The 18,253-nt window shown below is 48.4% G+C and overlaps 1 protein-coding gene across 1 annotated transcript; it reads left to right on the top strand.

The window, feature by feature from the left end:
- The first annotated feature begins 551 nt into the window (after positions 1 to 551).
- On the top strand, positions 552 to 12,239 carry WDR93 (WD repeat domain 93). The gene is made up of 15 exons (XM_008940011.1): positions 552 to 815; positions 1,533 to 1,728; positions 3,003 to 3,067; positions 3,300 to 3,378; positions 4,199 to 4,320; positions 5,827 to 5,914; positions 6,777 to 6,960; positions 7,171 to 7,241; positions 7,698 to 7,784; positions 8,090 to 8,221; positions 8,755 to 8,971; positions 9,666 to 9,726; positions 10,483 to 10,639; positions 10,768 to 10,948; positions 12,122 to 12,239. Exons 1-15 carry the CDS (start codon positions 552 to 554, stop codon positions 12,237 to 12,239), a joined length of 2,022 nt encoding a protein of 673 aa, XP_008938259.1.
- The last annotated feature ends 6,014 nt before the right edge of the window (positions 12,240 to 18,253 follow it).

Genomic DNA, 18,253 nt, shown 5'->3' on the forward strand with positions numbered 1-18,253 from the left:
GGGGACGCAGAAAGCACCCCCCGGTGCCTTGGAAATGACGTTTGTAGCTTCCGGTGAAAGCGACGGCTTTCCGAATTAACCGTTGGGGTTTTATCCCGGGGGCTGGGCTAGATGACCTTTAAAGGTCCCTTCCAACCCAAACCATTCTGTGATTCCATGATTCTGGCCGGGACGAGTAAAGCTTTTAATGAAGAACAAGCTGATAATTCTGAATGCTTTGTTGTAATTCTTACACTAACTCGTGCCAAAGCATTCACACTCCTCCTTCTGCAGCCAGACGTTTGTTTATGTGGGTGATACTTGCACAGCAGGATAAAACCCCTGAGTAAGAGGTGGTGCAACAAGCTGAAATGAGCTATATAGAACAGGGTTGCTCTGGCTGCCTATACGAAAAGGGATCCTCCCTTCCCTCTCAATTTGTTAATCCTAATTTTCTTCTTTGTTCCCCACCCCTTACCTCATGAAAGCAGATATTGCACGATTCTTTGGTCTTCTGTATCTGCTGGGATTCCTGCATCTGCGGTGTGGTTTGTATCTGGAAGGGCAGAACCATGGCTGTGTATTTCCGGAAGCATCCCCTGGAGATTCCTCTGCCATCTGAAAAGGACTGGCTAAAGGAAGATGAGGAAGATTTCTTTCAGCTGGATCCTGATCGAAAGAGTGAAGTGTTACCTCAGCCCTTCAGGATGATCAACAAACTGGTGATGATGGTCTTTGAAAATGCGATGGAAATTATTGAAAGAAAGGAGTTGCTCCAAGAAGCACAAAAACTAAAGGTCCAGCCCACAAAATGCTTTCCTACAGCTGAATTCCAGGTACGGAGCCCCTGGCAGCAGAGATAGCATTAATCACCATAGCAGATTTTCTAGAGAATATCCGTTCAGTTGATTTTATATTCCTCTGCTCATCACCTTCCTCAGAATCCACCACCATCTCACTGACTGACTTCAAAAGGTTGCAGCTTCTAAGCTTGTCTGACAGGTTCTTGTTCCCACCCAGCTATCACACCTCTCTGAAAAGAGAGAAGCAGGTGTTAAAGAGACTTAAATTCACCTTCTGCTTCTCAGGCTGGCTCCACCCTTGTTTACTGAGGAGAAGGCGATTAGTCCCTAGCATAAAAAACAGACAAACTCAACTCTGTGGTGAATATCTGAATATATGGTGAATACTCCAACAGGAGTGTCATGAGCAGAAAGGCAGCACTGCCTTCCCCACTGTTACATGGTGGAAGCCAGGAGGATGCGCTGACGTCTGCAGGTGTCCTGCCATTGCCTGGAGAAGCTCAGCTGCAGCTCTGCCTTAGCAGGGGGAGGGCTCAGTGCTACTGAGTTCTTGGCCTTTAAATTCTGTCCATTGGGAGCGAAAAGGCAGGAGCAAATGAGAGCTCCTCCCTTGCTCGTTCAATGCAGCCTCATGCAAAAATGTGTCCCTTGTAGATAAAATGAGCATTTTCTGCTGGTGAAAGGCTAGGAGTATGTCCTCAGTATGGGTGGTGTATCCTCCTCTGAGCAAGCCATTCTCTTTCTTGGTAGGTAACTGGAAGAGCCAATTGCCTTGTGGTGTCAGGAAAATACATCTTTGTTGGCCTGTCCATGGGTCTGGCTGCCTTCAGGGTGTCTGACTGTAAGGAAGTCTGTGTTTGGGATGCAGCCCAGACGGAGTTTTGTGCCATCCATGCTTCGGATTTGGGGAATGAGCGCCACGTCCTGCTTGCTGTGGATGAAATGGGTTAGTGTGATGTGGATTTCCTTGGCCTCGCTGGGAACAGCCATGCTCTGGAGCAGAACTGGCAGCTGCATTATGGAAGAATGCTAAATCAGGAGGAGCGTTAGGATGACTGACAGGTTTCCTAGAAGGCCCTGCAAAGAGGGCATTTGGTAACAGGTCGTAGGGTGATAGAGTGATTAGTAGAGGGTGTGGGTTTGGTGTCCTCTTTGGAACAGCAGAGGCAGGTAAGAGCTGAGAGACCAGTACATTTTAGGAACACCTGGACCAGACAGAAGGAACCATTGCTAGGCATGACCTCCAGCGTGCATTTGGTTTCAGCATCTGTAGTTACACAGCCCCTTGGTAAATAGGTTGGTTTCTTGATTCATCTGAAACCTGCCAATTCTGGTGGCGATACTGCTCAAACAGGATGATCCATCTCTATGTACAATCGAGTGTTTGCTGGTGCAGGCATAAGGAAGCCAGTGAAATTTAGTGCTGGAAGCAGTAGGATATTATTCCTTCAGCCCAGAAAAAAGGGTAGCCCTGTTCACTCTCTTGCACATGTTGTAGCAGTGTTTTGCCAATGACCGGGCCCAACAAAAATGATAACACCAGCAGGGAGATGAACCAATACGCAGACTGTATTGTAGACAGAAATGTTACTGTGTGAATTACCGCCAGGGGTACAAACAGGTCAACAAGCTCAGACATGATCAACACCACCCCCAATGCCCCCACAAACAACATGACCCGGCCCTAAACATGTGGTACAAACAGAGACCCGAGGATGCCCACAGTTGGCATGGGAAACAGCCAGAGCAGCCAGTTAAACACGTAAGAAAAGGTGCCCACATGGCGACTCTCACCCGATCGGCCCGTGTTCACAAAGGCCTAAACAGACCAGGGCCCAGCTCCAGGAGAGTCAGGAGGTCTGCCCTGAACCAGGCAGCTCTGGGGAGTGCACTCCACAGACAGACACTCCTGACTCCCTGCCAGTGGTCCCAGCTTTTATCCCCAAGCAGACCCCTGACCTTTGTCAGCTCCCTGCGGGACCCCTGGGGCTCATTTCCCTTCTGGCGCGCCCGGCAGGCCCGGCCGCACCCTGGGGGGAAGCTCTAAGGCAAACTCACCACCTCTGTATGAAGGGCTGTGGGAATCACCCATATGGCAACCTTAATTCAGGGGCTTGGGGTTCAAACCCCAGCATTTCAAGCAGCCATCTCCCAAGACCATGGCTACCATCTGTTCACTTTTCTCCTGCTAGTACTGTTACTTTTCTATTTCTATTCCAGGTCTTGTCTGCCTCTTCTGCTTTCACAGGGAAAGCTTCCTACTCATTAAGATCCTAAATGAAATGGTAAGTACTGAGTTCCTGTCATAGACACTGGGCAAAGGCTGGTAAGTAACCAATCATGAGGAGTACTAATTGCCCTCAGGAATTTCTGTCATTAGGAGCAGCACTCCAAAAGTGCTACTCAGTATCTATTCCTGTTCTTCCAACAATCTGTTTGCCCTTCACCCTGTTGAGAACTGTGTAAGGCCCCGAGTAGGTGATCATGTTTTGATACCAGCCTGTTTTCCTTGGGCAGGAGGATGTCAGCAAGCGAAATACTTGTGTGGAAGTGGTGCTGTCCCCAGGAGGTGATTACACAGGAGTCCTGCTGCAAGGCAAGTGCAAGAATGTGGTGTGTTGGGTGTCAGCTGTTGCATTCTAGTAGCATTGCCAGCAGCAATGCTTTTAAAATGCTCAAAATGTTCCATGTTCCTAGGGATCCTGTTCCTAACCCTCCTTGTCCCTCCTCCAGCTTACAGAGCTGCAGCTCTCTGTCCTCTCTAAGAGGCTTGGTGTGGATCAAGACTGATCCTAAAAGCAAACTGCCTTGAACTGGTCAGTGCAGTTCCCAGCTCTTAGAAGGCTCAGTGAAAACAGGTTTCCTGCTCCTTTCCAGAAGTGTCACACTCAGTTCTTCCTCTGGTTCCCTATAGCTCACTTTTCTCTGCAGGCATAAGCCAGACAGCATGGAGACAGTCTCTGAAAACACTACAGCAGACTTCTTGCTATGATATTCTTCTGCTTCATGACAGCTGCCTTTGTTGACCCATTTGCTGCTAGCAGGTTTTCTGAACCCCTCTTTGGTGGAATCTGCCTGGACATATGCTGAGAATGAGCTATGTAGCATCCACAGAGAACCAGTGTGAGACCATTTCTCACTTTCTACTTTACCTCCAGAGGCTACAAGTCAAATTCTTTGACTGGGTTGCTTCATGGAATTTTTTTGGTAGATATCAGACTTCAAGGACCTGAGCAGGAGGCTGAGAAGTCAGTCTCAGTCAAGCATGTGAAGCCTTAAGTGGGAGGAGAGGTGGGCTGCATGGAGTTTACAAGGATTTTATATTTCCCAAAACATCTACATCTTGTTTGAAGGCTGCCTGCTTGAAAGACCCTTTCTCCTCATTTCCAATTGCTCAATGTTGTTTCCTGATGCAGACAGCAGGAAAGCTTGGCTGGACATCTACCAATTGCCTAAGGATTCTTGGCTGAAGGAGATGGAAAAGAACCCCACAGCAGGGCTGACTTGCAGGGAGAAGAGGTCAAGCTGGACATCTGTGGTACAAAACAATTCCATCTCCCACTGTGCCTTTTTTCTTACACCCTTTTGCCTACAGGTCTGTCCCCAAGCCTTGTTCCTGCAGACAGTGACAGCAGGATACAGGCTGAACAAGTCTGTCAGCCCAGGGGGATGGTGTGTATGCTTCTACAGCTGCTGCAGCTGCCCAGCCCACATTTCACAAGGCCTGTTTGCTACTGGGACATGTTTACTATCTTAGGACAGCCTTTCCAATGAGGTTCCCCTGGTCCCAGGGCTAGTGTTCCTGCTGCCCCTCCTTGAAAGGGGCAGCTCCTTTGCCAGCACTGTTGCCCCATCTGAGGAGGCCCTGTTTAAGGGTATTCTCACAGCCCTTTTCCCTTATGTTCCTGGGGAGAGGTGAAGGAGTGGGAATTGGATCTGAGACCTCCACTTAGGAGTCTGTTCCTGAACCAGGGTTTGTGTTTTAGGCTGTGTACAGGAGGTGGCTGTTTGGGTCAGGGCTGAACCTGCCTGAGCTGAGCAGGCCAGGGTCTCTGCCTGTTCACACTAACCACTGCCTCCTCTGGTTCTTTTGGCAGAAAAGTCTGGAGCTGCATGGAGACAGTTCTGCAGAGATGGTAACTGGCCCCAGTGAATGTCCTGAGCTGTTATGGGGAATTTTAAATGCCAAATCAGTGCTTAACTCTCTCTTGCATCGCTTTCACCCTGCTAGATTTCACCTCTCAACACACAGGAATCTTCTGCCCAGCAGCTCCAGCTGGCCCCTTGCAATACCTGCCTCATAACTCTTCCCTTCTCCTTCAACAGAAACTTTCCTGCCCACTTAAGAGGGAGCTGCTTCTCAGACTTGTCTTCAGGGCAAACACCCCCTTAAGCTGGCCAAGCCAAAAGCAAATAGCCAGGCATTCCCTCCGTGCTGATTCCACATAAACTACCCCTGTTCCTCTCTCTTCCTTTTCAGACATGGTTGATTATTTAGCCAGGTCTTTTCTATTTGGCCAAGTGTCAGTATGTGTAGGTGAGGTGGTGGTGAAAGTGGTGGGGGGACACCAGTGCTAGGCTCCTGGCAGGATTTTCCATTGTTAGACAAGCACCTATGTGACCTCCTCCCATCCTGGGCTCTCTGAAGTAAGACTTTTCTTGTATTCAGCAGCACTCTGCAACCTTTAGTCCTGCTTCTTTCTTTCTCTCTCTTTTTTTTCTGAGCTTTGCTGTGCCCCACCCAGGGCTGTGCTGCAGCAAGAGTAGTTCGGAGAGACTGGTAAAATCAGAAGTGGAGGTTGTTTAGGGCACAAAGACAGCAGTTGTCTGTGCAGAACATCCTTTGTAATGTTGTTGAAAAAGCAGTGACCTCCCTCAAGCTTCTGTGTTTTGGCCTGAAGAATGAGCCTAAACTTAGTATTTTCCAGGCAGTGCCAGCCAAGCTTTGCAAACACTTCAGGAAGCGTTTAATTCCCATGAACAGGGGAAAACTTAGCAGTGTGGGGCACAGCACTGTTCTCAGGCTGATGGTTTTCTGTTGCAGGAGCCTCCTGTGTCTGCAAACAAAGCTGATGCAAAGCTGAGTCTCCCAGTGCTGCTGCTGAAGGTGAAACCACCCAAACCCATTACAGGTCAGGACTGGTTCTGTACTTGTAACCTGCAGCTTTCATCAGGTGGCAAGGGAATCGTGGCCCTTATGGCTACAGGACAGGTCAGAAAGATTCAGTAACGTGCTTCCTGGTCCCTTCCTGACTTGTGTTTGTAGTTACATGTAATCCTGTAGTGGGAGCTGCTTCTTACCCAACCATCTCACGTGTCACCTTTGTTGGCTCAAAATATTTCAATGTGTCTCAAAGTGGGTGTCATGCACCCTCGACTTCGTTGTCACCAGAAGGGTAGGAGGTTGTTTCCCAGATCCTAGCAACCTGGCAGCACCCCTAGTTTGCCACTCTGAATCTTGGACTCACAGGAAAATGCTGTGGGTGGCGAGGGAGCAGAGCTTATCCTGGGACACTGTCAGGGAGAATGCCACAAAGGGAAGGTGAGCTGGCTCCTCAGGTGACTTGCCCTAGTCCCTGCCTTCAAATACTGGAAAATGGGCTAGTGATCTGGAAAGTCCCACAGGATAGATTTGTAATGTTGAAATATTTCTCCCAGGAAGATGCAGTGTGTCCCTCTGCAAGACCATGCCACCCTAAAGGAGGGGTGGTCACAATGCCTCTGAGCACTCCATGGTGTCTGCTCCTCCAGGGCTGTGCCTTTGCCTTTTGTGTTCCCAATCCAGGCAGTACTTTTACAAGCCCTGTGGATGCCTTGAAGAATGTGGATGATGGCAGCATGCTTGGCTTGGGGTACAATCACCTGATCAAGGACTCCCAGTGGCAGCAGCAGGGAGCAAATTTCCCGCAGGCCTATACAGGGGGGTCACAGTGCCTCTGAGCACTCCATGGTGTCTGCTACTCCAGGGCTGTGCCTTTTGTGTTCCCAATCCAGGCAGTACTTTTACAAGCCCTGTGGATGCCTTGAAGAATGTGGATGATGGCAGCATGCTTGGCTTGGGGTACAATCACCTGATCAAGGACTCCCAGTGGCAGCAGCAGGAAGCAATTTTCCGCAGGACTTATCAGGAGTATCTGGAGGCTGAGGGTGAGAGAGAGAGCAAGGAGGAGATGCCCAGGTGAGTGGGAGCACCAGCCTGGATTTCAGTTCATGAGACTTCAACACAGGGCACTTTTCAAGTGCAGATGCAAGCCTCTGTCTTAGCTTTGTCTCCTTCATCCCAAAGCTTCAGGGCAGGGGCCTAGAGCCATTCCAGGTCTTGTCACAGTGCTGCCTACTTATCCAGACCTTTCTTTACATGTATTTCTTACCTCTCTTTTTTTTTCAGGCATGCTACTTTTCATTTTCTCTTGCCTAGCCAGATCCTACAGGTGGGACCTGAAATAAAAGTCCAGCCAGGTAATTCAAAAGGGCAAAACAAGTGTTAACCTAGGAAGCACATTGCATGACACTGAGCTCCAGTTAGAGCTATTAGCTCTGGCTTGGGTTCACTAGATAAATTCTGTTTCCAAGGGTGTAATAAAAGCCTGAATGAAAATGTCAGCCCTGAGACTTTTAAGTTAGTCACTGGCATGGAGTCAAACAAACTTGTGTCCGTAGTTAAAAAAGAAGCAAACAACACAGGAAACCCCCAAAACACCAGAGCAGATGAGGGTACATATGGACAAGATAAAAATAAAAGATAAGGGGACAGTTTATTGTGGTTTAATTTCTGTGTGAGCAAAATTTCTATAAGTCCTGTCAAGGAAATCACAAGAGCTCTAATGAGATCTTTCTAATGGTATTTTGGTGCCCTGGATTGTTTCTTTCTTTGTTCCCAGTCTCCTTTTTTTGTGATCCTCTTCTCTGTACCAGATGTTCCAGCTGGCATCAGTGTACACTGGGATGGAAGCCACAATCTCTGTTTCTACTTACTTAACCGTCCACTCAAGGAGAAAGTTGGTAAGTAAGTCTTGCTTTGCCTGGCAGAGCACTCAGTGGGCAGTGGCTCTCATTCAGCCTGAATCATTCTTCATGATTCAGGGTAATGAGGAATGAGGGGAACAGCTGCCTCTGTCCTGTGGGTTAGGCTGACACTTGGACTGTGGGTCTCCATGTTGCACACACTGGCAGTATTTTGAGTGAAGCCACTCTGGCAGGAGACCCCAGAATGGTGTGTTCTGTTTTACTGGGAAACTGGAAGCTGGTACCATGAGAGACAATGCTCTGCACCTTCTTACAGTTACCTCTCTTCATGTCCTGTTTAGATTCTGACCCAAAACCTGATGTTGTGTGGCCATGTGCAGCTCCCATTGCATGCTCAGCTGTCAGCTCCTGCTCCAGGTACCTGGCGCTGGCATGTGAAGATGCAACAATAACTATTTGGGATAAACATCTCGGTGAGCTTGTCCTTGGGGACTGTGCATTGGGGTCATGGTGCATAAATTGCTCCCTCCCCTAGAATCTTGAGGCTCTGGCGTGGTGTGAACAGGGAACTTGCTGTGAGTTTACAAGCAAATCTGAAAACAGTTTGGACTCGCTTCTCCGTGGATGCTGGGCCAGAAGTTGCCAATGCAGTGTGAGTGCCTCAGCCCTGGGAGAGCTGCTCCTGCCCGCAGCAGTGAGGGGCTGTGAACCCCCACGGCCAGGACTGGTCCCTGTCTTGTCCTGAAGCTCTGAGACAGCCCCTGCGTTGCCACTGCACCCTCAGCTCCTCTTGGAGGCTGCGTGGTGTCACAGTCCAAGCTGACATCAGTGCTAGTGCCATCCTGCCATGATGCAGGGATTCTCCTGGCAGAAGAATCTTCTGCCAGCAGGATTGTTCTGGTGGCTGCTGCTCCTGGGCAGGCCACTCTCCAAGCTAAGCTTTCCTTGGATAAATTCCCATTTTTTTTTCTTCTTACACTGCTCTATATTTTTTCCTGCTTCCCAGGGTACCCGCTGTCTGTGGTTGCCATTCTAGAGGAACGTCACATCCGTAGCATCCACTTCCTGCAGAGTTTGGCAGCTGCCAGTGATAAGACACCTTGTCCTGGTGCAGATCCTGCCTGCCCCGTCGTGCAGCTTCTAGTGCTGTGCACAGACAGCTCCTTATATTTGGTGAAAGCACCCAGGGCTGGGGAGTCCAGCATCACACTCCTGGCAGACAGGTGAGGTGGACTCGGACAGACTTCACTCCAGCCAAAGAAACCATGTGGTTTAGTGGTCAGGTCCAGCAGGAAGCTCCAGATTTCTGTGGAGTGAAGAAATCTGTACTGCTCTTACTCAGATAGCTCTGCTGTGGTGCTGTCAGCAGAAGTGTGGTTTTGCTAGGAGTCAGTTCCAGTGCTATGGCAGAATTAGGGGTGTTTCTGGGTTCTCCTATGCATCAGAACACAAGTGCTTGTAGCACTGCTCCAGGGCTGACGTTCAACTAGCTGAGTCTCTGCCAGGTACCTGGAGGATTTTTTTCTTCTCTCTTCTGCCCGTGCCAGAACAACTTCCCCCTAGAAGTCAGCATAAGCATTTCTTGCCATCTTTCCATCAATTTTATGTTCACTTATTCCCTTGATTTGAGAAGTGTCAACTTTGGGAAAGCTGCCGCTCTGAAGGCTGTGGTTTCATGTCTCCGTGGCAGGCAGAGGGTTTGTATCTTCTACATAGTTCCTAGGCAGAATTGCACAGGAATGGGCCTCAGGGGCTCCTGCCCAGGAGGAGCCAGGCTTTGTCTCCATAGGGAAGGGTCTTGGCTGGAAATTTGTGACAGCCTCAAACTGTGCCACAAACTGCCGTTGTCGTTATCACAGCCGTTCAGTATGTGCCAGGTGCATGAACCAGTGGCATAAGCCTGGGTCTGTTTTACAGGCCTGAAGATCCAAGTGTTGCTGTCAGCGCCGTGGTGCCTGTCCTGGCATTCCCCAGTGCTGTGAGTATTACTGCCAGCTCTCTTAAGAGCTGTGTGAGAACACAGGTCCATCTGGCTGAGGATCTGCTCCCAGTGATGGTTGTAACTGAGTGCCTAGAATATAAAGAGGGCAATCAGATACAGCACTGCCCCCACATTCTTTCCCAACCTCCAGCTATTTTTGCCATGGGGACTTCCTACAGCACTTAGAGGTCTGTACGTAGCCAGTCCCTCTCAAAGGATTTCTCTTCCATGATCTTACTCAGTATCCCCTTGCACCCGTGTCCTTTAGTTGACCACTGAAGTGGGAGGCACTGGAGGCCCTCTGCACATGGACAGGCCCAGCTGCAAACATGAGGGGATTCAGGCACAAAGCTTCAAGCATCAGGGTCAAAGATGAGAGAGGTGAAGAGTAACTTCATCATGGTGAGGAGAAGTTACAAGCACAAGTCCAGCCAGACCTTTGAAGTGGCCTCAGAAAGTTTTCAGGCATGGGGAGAAAAGGACAAAAAGCCTTTTGCCAGAGCCAGCTGTGCAGAAGCTGGATCTAGCTCATTTCTAACCTGCCCTGCTGCCCTTTTCCAATCCCAACCTGCAGCAATTCCAGCCCAAGTTCCCTGCACAGCTTGTTCTTGATCTGCTGTGGCCCTATGACTACTGGGCAGGCAAAGAAGACAGCATTGTAGCTGGGGATGCGAAGTCCTGAGTGTCATTTCATGTCCTGTCTGGGACAAACTTTCACTGCTTTTACATCTAAGTGTCAGCTTGCTGTTCCAGGCCCTGGTCTTCTCCTGGGATGGCAGAGTGTCCCTGATGAACACTGCCACATCACAGGTGGTTTTCTGCTTCTGCACTCCACCTTCTCAGGCTGTAGCGTCGCCCTGGCAGCCAGTGTTCACAGTGGACAGTGTGAACTGGGGCTTGCTGCTTCGAGGTGAGTAGCACCTTGGGGCAGTCTTGCATACATGGTCACTGGGTGCCTTCAGCTGCATGCTGACCTTGATAATTCCTCTTATTGGATGGCTCCTGATGCAATAGCCCACTGTTCTTGTTTCTGCCTAGGAGATAAGCAGCAGCAGGCAGGTGCATTGGCACAGAGCAGAGCCAGTCACAGCACCATCTTCCTTTTTGATTTCAACTCCTACCCACTGAAGGAGGCTTTCCCAAAGGAAGCAGATTTACCTCTCAAATCCTCGCAGAACCTGCCATGGATGGAGAGATGTAACATTTTCTTACGTGAGAGGTAAGGTTCTTCTGCCTGATAGGTAAGTGCATCGGCATTATTGTAAGCTGTGGTGTTGCTCAGGACCATGCAAGGTCTCACCCTGGAGCTTCTGGGTTCTTCTGTGTGCTGGGTAAGGTTGATGTTCAGGTAGCTGAATTCCTAACAGCCACTCAGGACCCTTCCTCCTCTCCTTTCTGCCCTTCCTAGAACAACTTAACAGCTGTAAGTCAGGATGCCAGGAGCAGACTTGTCACTCCAGGTAGAGGGGGCTTGCTAGTTCTAACGTGCTTTGGTGCAACAGATTGTGCATGGTCATGAATATGATCCTCACTGAAGTGTCTGCCTCTTCCTTTTGACCCCATAGCCAGGTAGAGCTGGGATCTTTGCACCTCGCTTCTCCCCTCCATTCCTAGGTTCGTTTGATGTTCAAGTAGATTTGTGTTGGAGGTTTCTCGGTTTGAGGAGCTCCCCAGCACCATCAGGCCGAGGTTGCAGTTGGAGCTGACCTGATGCATTGGGTCCATGCCGGCACTAGATGGCAATGTGACATCTCTTATTGGGTGAACTTTTCTGTGAATTCTTTTGTGGAGCTGGAGCCAGATCCGTGTCAATGATAATAGGGTTTGATTTTTTTCCCCCCCTCGCTGTGCCTTAATTCACCAGTTGGAGATGGAACAGGTGGGTGCAGCTATGACCTTACAGCACATGTTACCTGGTAGCCTTCCCTAATTCCTTCTCTCCAATGTGAATCCTGTGGTGTCATCTGGCTAGTTAAGTACAGAGAAGTCTCATCCTATGCTACAGGCCACCCATTCTGTGTTTCCTTCCTCATAAAGCTGGAGAGGAGACTCTTGTCTGCCTTATGCCAGTGAAACTGGGGAGACATCACCTCCCAGGATATCTTGCTCCCTGGGTGCTGAGAGCTGAAGCCAGAACAGAGCAAACACAACTGCAGTGAGACCTGTGTCTACAGAGGCTGACAGGCAAAAAGAAGTAGGGAAGTCACTGCTGTCAAAAGCAGTAAACCTGAGTGCTGAGTGGCACGGTGGAACCACCGTGGTATTTTGGACACAAAGTCTGAACTGCTTAATTTGTAATGAGCCCCAGGAACCCTTTGGGGAACCAAGCTAATGTCTGAGCACTGGGGGAGTGTGAGGGGCTGTTTTAACCACCCTTTTCTTCCCTCTTTAGGCAGCAGAGCCTGTCGGGACTCAGGGAGCTGTCACCTGAGTACTGGAGTCGGCTGCAGGCACAAGCAGTGGCCATGGACCAGGAGAGACAGAAAGTGAAGGGCCAGAAGAGGCCGTAGTCAGCCTCGCATCCTGAGGGCCAGGCTCTGCACTAGCACACTCCTGCAGACTTGTGATCCAGCACTGATATTTTGACAGCAACTCAATTCTGATCTATCCTGCTGCTTTCCAGCCTGGGGCACTTTGTCATCCGAAGTAGCTGCTCTGCCCACCACTGCTCAGGCACAAGGATCTGCATCCTGCCTCTCCCCTTACCTCACCCTCTGCTTGCTCCAGCAGGGCTCAGCCCCCCTCACCAGAGACAAACACTGCTGATGGAAGGGTCTTGAGGCAGGAGAGGCTGCTCATGGCCATGGCAGGCCCAACCCTTGTGTGGTAGCTAAGTGTTTGTGCTGGATCTCTGAGTCCTTCCAGAGACCTGGAGCATCAGAGCAGTTCAGTATGTTACAATGTCCTGCCCTAATAAAGTCTTTTCTCAAGTAAAAGTTGCCTTCATAGGGCTGGCATTTTATCAGACTCTGTTGTTCTGTCCTCCTCTTCCTGGGGCTCATCAATGTGTCTCATCTTCTGCCCTGACCCAGGTGGGCAGTCAGCAGCAGCCTTGTGCTTAGCAAGAGACCTGGTCTTTTCAAACCAGGCAGCATATTGGCCATGAAGGTGGCATCCCCCAGAGCACAGCAGTGCCAGCAGGCCTGACCTAGGCTGTTCCACCATCTAGTTGTTTCTTTTGAGTTCCAAACAGGCAGTTTGGAGATAAGACGCCTTAGGAATTGCAGCCTGGAAATGTGCAGACAAGCTTTCTGGGTTAAGGTCAGGCTACAAGTGGTGTTAGAGGCAAGAATTGATGTCAGTGAGGAGCAGGACAGAAGTCAGGGCTGTGCTGAGCCAAAGAAAGGCCAGAAGCACTATCAGCACATTGGTCAAAGGCCATAGAAAAGACCATAAGAAAGCCTCAGTCTTTTTACAACTGTTTGTGCCTAATCCACAAAGCCTCTGACAAACCTGTTGGTAACTACTCCGACCTGTGTGCATGGGTGAGCTGCATTTTTTCAGGTCTCCCTCTAGTCACTCCCCCAAAAGGTTCATCATAGCATCAGTGCAGGGGATTCAGCACAGCCTGAGCTGTGTAGCCACTCCCATCCCAAGGTCCCATTTCAGTTTTTCATAGCAAGTTGTCTTGGGTTGAGTTCTGATGAGAGGTTTCAGCCCCTCTGGAAATAGTCAGCCAGTCTGTGAGGGAGGTAGGAAAGGGGAGAAGTATCCCACTTGTTTCGCAGTCTCAGGTGCTTGGTTTTGCTCTGGAGAAGGACAAGCTATTTGAATTAAACCTTCCTATTTGCTACCTTTGTGAAGGGCTTTGAGGGCCACAGTGAAGGCTTTTGTGCTGTCATTTTCCATCTGGCACAGATTACAGCTTCACAGCTCATCTGATTGTCATGGCCATTGATACTGGGTTGTGTGAGCACTTGCCATCTGCTTCAGTGCAAAGTCAAGCGGGCTAGCTCCAACCACCTTCAGTGCCTGCCCAGACTCAGCCCCCTGGATCAGCACTGGAGTGAACAAGGAATAATCCTTGATCCTTTCTTCTGGTCTTGCTGTGGTGGGAGTAAAATTTTTTTTGTTTCTGTGGTATGTCACAAAACAATGGACCTTCTGCCATAACTGGGCACAGGGGGTTACTCAGGGCAGGAATTCCTGTTCCTACATTGCTTCCTGTACTGCAGAGGGCCAGCACAACTAATGCACGGCCCCTTGAACAGCCCTGGGTCTAATTCTCACGATTTATGCAGTTATAAAGGGCTTGGGAATCTGTGCCCTTAATCCTCCCCCATCTGCTTTCCATCCAGATGAGAAGCAGGGCTTGCCTAGCACCAGAAGGAGAGGCAGGACAGGATCTGCTCAACAGTTATATGTACTGTGCATCCACCAGTTTGGGTGTATTCATCTCAAGATGTACTTGTTTGTTTGCAGTCTGAATTTGCCCTAAAACTCTAGTCATGTGCTTGGCCAAGATAACCAGGAGCTGGCAGGCTCCACAGAGAAAAGAAAACAACAAGCAGCTGCAGGAGGCTGATGAAGAGCCTTTGTTTTTTCTCATGACTTCATCAGGGGACAATTTGTTTCCTGCTTCTTCAAAAGGATACAGAAAAAATGGTACTATCAGTGTGTTGGCATGTGTGTTGGTTGATGGAGGTGGGTGCTGAGCTCCACAGCATGTTCTGGAAAGGACCAGAGGCACTTGATTGCTTATTCCAAAGACAATGCCCTTGCCAGGTATTCTTCCATTCCCAGTCACTCTGTGAGCCTGAGGCAGATGTAGGTCTGAGCCAATTTGAGTTATTCTGGTGCTGACAACTATAGAAAGGCCTGAGAGAGGTATCATAAATATCACCATCAAAAGGTGAAACTGCAAGAGTTCTGGCTGGGCCAACTCCTAGCTCAGTGCCAAGCTCAGTGAACCCCGAGGTACTACCTGGGCATAAAAGGAGAAGTTTTGCTCTGTACTTTAAAACAGTAGAATAAAATTTAGAAATCTGTTGGCAGATTGAGGTGGCATGTGAGGGAAGAAGAGGAGCTGGGGTCCACAGAGAGGCGCTCGAGCAGCATCGTTCCAGCAGAGCCAGGTTCCTGCCCAGCCGTGGGGAGGGGAGGCTGCTCTTTAATCTCACTAAATTATCTGTTGTTCTCTGCAAGAAGCCAAATGTCATCTTACTTCTCTGCATGCTTGCTTGTGCTGTGGAAGTGGAGGAAATCAGAGGCTGATCTGATAAGATTCCCCCACTCCTGAGGGCCAGTGAGGGTTTTTGGGCTGTTTGTGTAAGCCACCTCTGTGCTGTTGGAGGGAGCCTGGTCCTCAGAGGAGCTGAAGTGTGGTGTGCTCTGGGAGCTGCACTCCTTGCACCCATGTTGCCAGCTTTAATGAACAACCCATATATCTTGTAGGGCCTCACCACATACCACCTGAGGCCATCCTAAGGAGGAATCTGTGAAGAGCTCTGTCCTGTCTGGGGCAAATAATGCCCCTGCAAGACACTGTGGGACATGTAGTGGTGCCTAGGGCAGGGCAGTCCCAGCAAGTGCTTGCTCTGTTTGCTCTGGAAGTTGGTACAACACAGGGTAAAGCTTCCTCCCTGCTTTACAAATATGTCTGGATATAGGTGAACCAGGTACCACATCCCATTCCCAACTGCTCAAAGAGCTTTTGTTTTCCAAACTAGTGTCACCTCATTACCTCTAGTGCCGGTTGCCTGTACCAGGGTACAGTTCCTCAGCTGCCTTTGAGTCCAGGCCGTAGCTGTCAAGTTGTGCTGTTTAGCCAAGCTATGCAAATTAACTCTTTTAATCTTCCCTAATGCACTGTGCCAGACATCTCAGTCTGGTTTAATTTGGGGTTTCTGCAAATCCCTTCCAGTTTGTTCGTGTTTCTGCTGCAGCCTGTCATTGCCCAGTGTTGCTGGTGCTGCTCTGTCTAGAGCCTGGTCCAATGTGCACGTGTGAGCTCGCACAGGGCACGGGGAGCCAGGTTCTGCTGCTCTTCAAACCTGATTTGCAAGAGCAGAACCATTGGCTGGGCTGAGAAGCGAGCTGTGCTTTCGAGGCCAAAATACAGGAGGAAGCTGGCTGAGCCTAGCTGAGGCTTTCCTTTCTGAAACATGATGACTATTTAAAAACATCCAGTATCCTAATTTTAAACTGCACATAATAGATGCCAGCACAAACTGTGGTAAATTGTCCTAGTTGTTAAACTACCTATGTCTTTTGAATTTTCACCCTGTTTCTAATCTGAATATGTCACGTTCCACCTTCCAGTCACTGGAGCTTGCTGGATCCCTGGGAGGTGGCAGAGTACACCAGAAAGAAATGTGGTTTGTGTGGTGGGACCGATAAGCCATGTTTGCACAGCAGATGTAGTGAGACTGAACAGCTCTTGGTGACCATGGTGGAGGAAAGTAGTAGGTTCAGGTTGGGTATGAGGGGAAATTTGTAGTGGCTGTGGAGGAAGTATTAACGTAGTTTTTCTGGGGAGTCCTGCAGTGTCCATCAACAGAAGTCTTCTCAAACACCTGCCAGGAATGCCATGATATAGACCTTGCCCTGGCCAGGGGGATTCACCAGTGTGAGGGGAAATCTTGAGTTCCTTCTAGACTGAATTTCCTGTGATTCTCAATTTCTAGAAACAAAATGGTCTGAGTTCCTGGAGCTGTCCCCATGTATTCTGTGCTTGGGTCATTGCTCTCCATGAAGGCTATCACATACTCCTAGTGTGGGTGAGGAAAATGAGGAAAGCATTTCCCCCAGGTCATGGGGTGGTGTGAAGAGGGAACAGGAAAGGGGAGACAGACCACGGAAAAGATTTGCAATTGGTTAGATGAGAATAGAATGCTCAATTCCACTGCTAGCAGCTTTTGCCCTTTATGGATCTCCCCATGACAGACTGCTGGTAGAGACTGGGGCAGTGGTGGTGGATGAGACAGGACTAAACAGATCTGCCAGGTTGTGCTTCCCTCTTGCTTCAACAGCACTTACCCTTCCCAGTGAGGAGCAGGCAGTGCATACTCAGTTTTGTCATCTCTTTTTTTTTATTTTTTGCTTTTTTTTTTCCTCGTGGAAGTTCATATTTTAGTAATTAATTTTCTTAAAAATATTTCTGCTAAAAGCATTACCAGAAGGTCCCTTGACACTGGTAAATGTTGCAAAGGCTGAATTGTGTTGATCAGCATTGTGGACAAGCACCCTTCCTGCAGATTAAATCACAGCCAGTGCTGCTGAGTGGAGTAACAAGGGGTAAAGCAGGTATGAGTGATAAAAGGAGGAAGCCCTGAGTTATTTTGCTTTGCTATGATCACTTTAATCAGTGGTTTTCAGGAACAAGTTGTATTTTTCTTCAGTGCACATTACCAATGTTGTAAATCATTGTTCCTCAGGCATCAGAGAGGCTGAGGTTATTTACTTGTTGGAACCAGAGTGAACAGATAGAGACTTACACAGTTCCTTTACAAAGTTAATCCAAATCAAAAGCCTTCCTCTGTATATTCTCCATCTCCTGAGGGAAAAACCTGAAATCCAGATCTGAATTTTATACTTGCATCCTGCTATGACCACGCTGATCCTAATCTTCCAGACTAGGGGAGAAAATATGGAACCTAAGTGTCATTTATGCTACCTGTTCTACTAAGATTGACTTCATTTAAGTCAATTGTAAAAACAGTTTCTGGTACTGAACACATTAGGGCAGTGTCATTATAAAAGAATTATTTTGTTGAAAGACATATATGTTGTTGCCTTATTCCAGAGCTTCCAGAGGAAATCCACTAATACAGTTTGCAGTTTGATTAGCATTGTGGTGACTGTTGTTTTCCTGTTTAATTTTGACTTTGCTTTCATTCTTTGGGAACAGAGCAACTGCTAGAGCCCCTCTCCCTCTTTCAAAGATGCCATCCTGCAGCTAGGAAACATTTAGCAAGGCACTGGGGCAACAGAACAGACACATAAAAGGCACATAATGAAATGCAATGAATTGTTGGTGAAAAGATCAACCAATTAATGCTTTCAGCTGTTGCAGTGAGAAAAAAGACATATTGCTTCCCCCAAAGGTAGATCAAGCACTGTTATGCATTCCTAAAGCCTCTTTAGAGAGTTTAAATGCATCTTCCAGCTCTAAGCTGTGGACTCACGTAGCATTCCAGCAATAATATTTTCCTAAGGATGAACTGTTCCTGAACAGAATGGCCACTGAAGTGCATTTCATATGTGAGGGATTTCAAGTTAGCGGGAGCTTATAGTTCTATAAGTAAGGCATGTATCATCTGTTGGAAAGCTAAGCATTTCCCCAGGAGCTTTGGAATAAGTCTTGTGAAGACTTTTCAGTTTTTGAGTACAAACCCAGTCTTTTTTCACTTGTCTTCATTATCTAATTAGCAGTACAAGGTGAAGAAGAAATAAGAACTCTAAGGAAGTAGGTTTTATTCTTTTATTTTTCTCAAAGGAGAAATATTGCCATATTTTGTTTCATTAGTTTAAAAAATCACTTTTCACTGAAATGGTCTTTTGAGCAAAAATTAGTTTCAGGGAT

This window comes from Merops nubicus, unplaced genomic scaffold (assembly GCF_000691845.1).
Source record: "Merops nubicus isolate BGI_N331 unplaced genomic scaffold, ASM69184v1 scaffold11515, whole genome shotgun sequence".
NCBI lineage: Eukaryota > Metazoa > Chordata > Aves > Coraciiformes > Meropidae > Merops > Merops nubicus.

Bases quoted from the DNA above. Each gene is read 5' to 3' on its own strand.
- WDR93 (XM_008940011.1), top strand. From the start codon at position 552: ATGGCTGTGTATTTCCGGAAGCATCCCCTGGAGATTCCTCTGCCATCT. The intron at 7,242-7,697 runs GTAATTCAAAAG...TCTCTGTACCAG, and splicing joins TGAAATAAAAGTCCAGCCAG to ATGTTCCAGCTGGCATCAGT. The intron at 10,949-12,121 runs GTAAGGTTCTTC...TTCCCTCTTTAG, and splicing joins AACATTTTCTTACGTGAGAG to GCAGCAGAGCCTGTCGGGAC.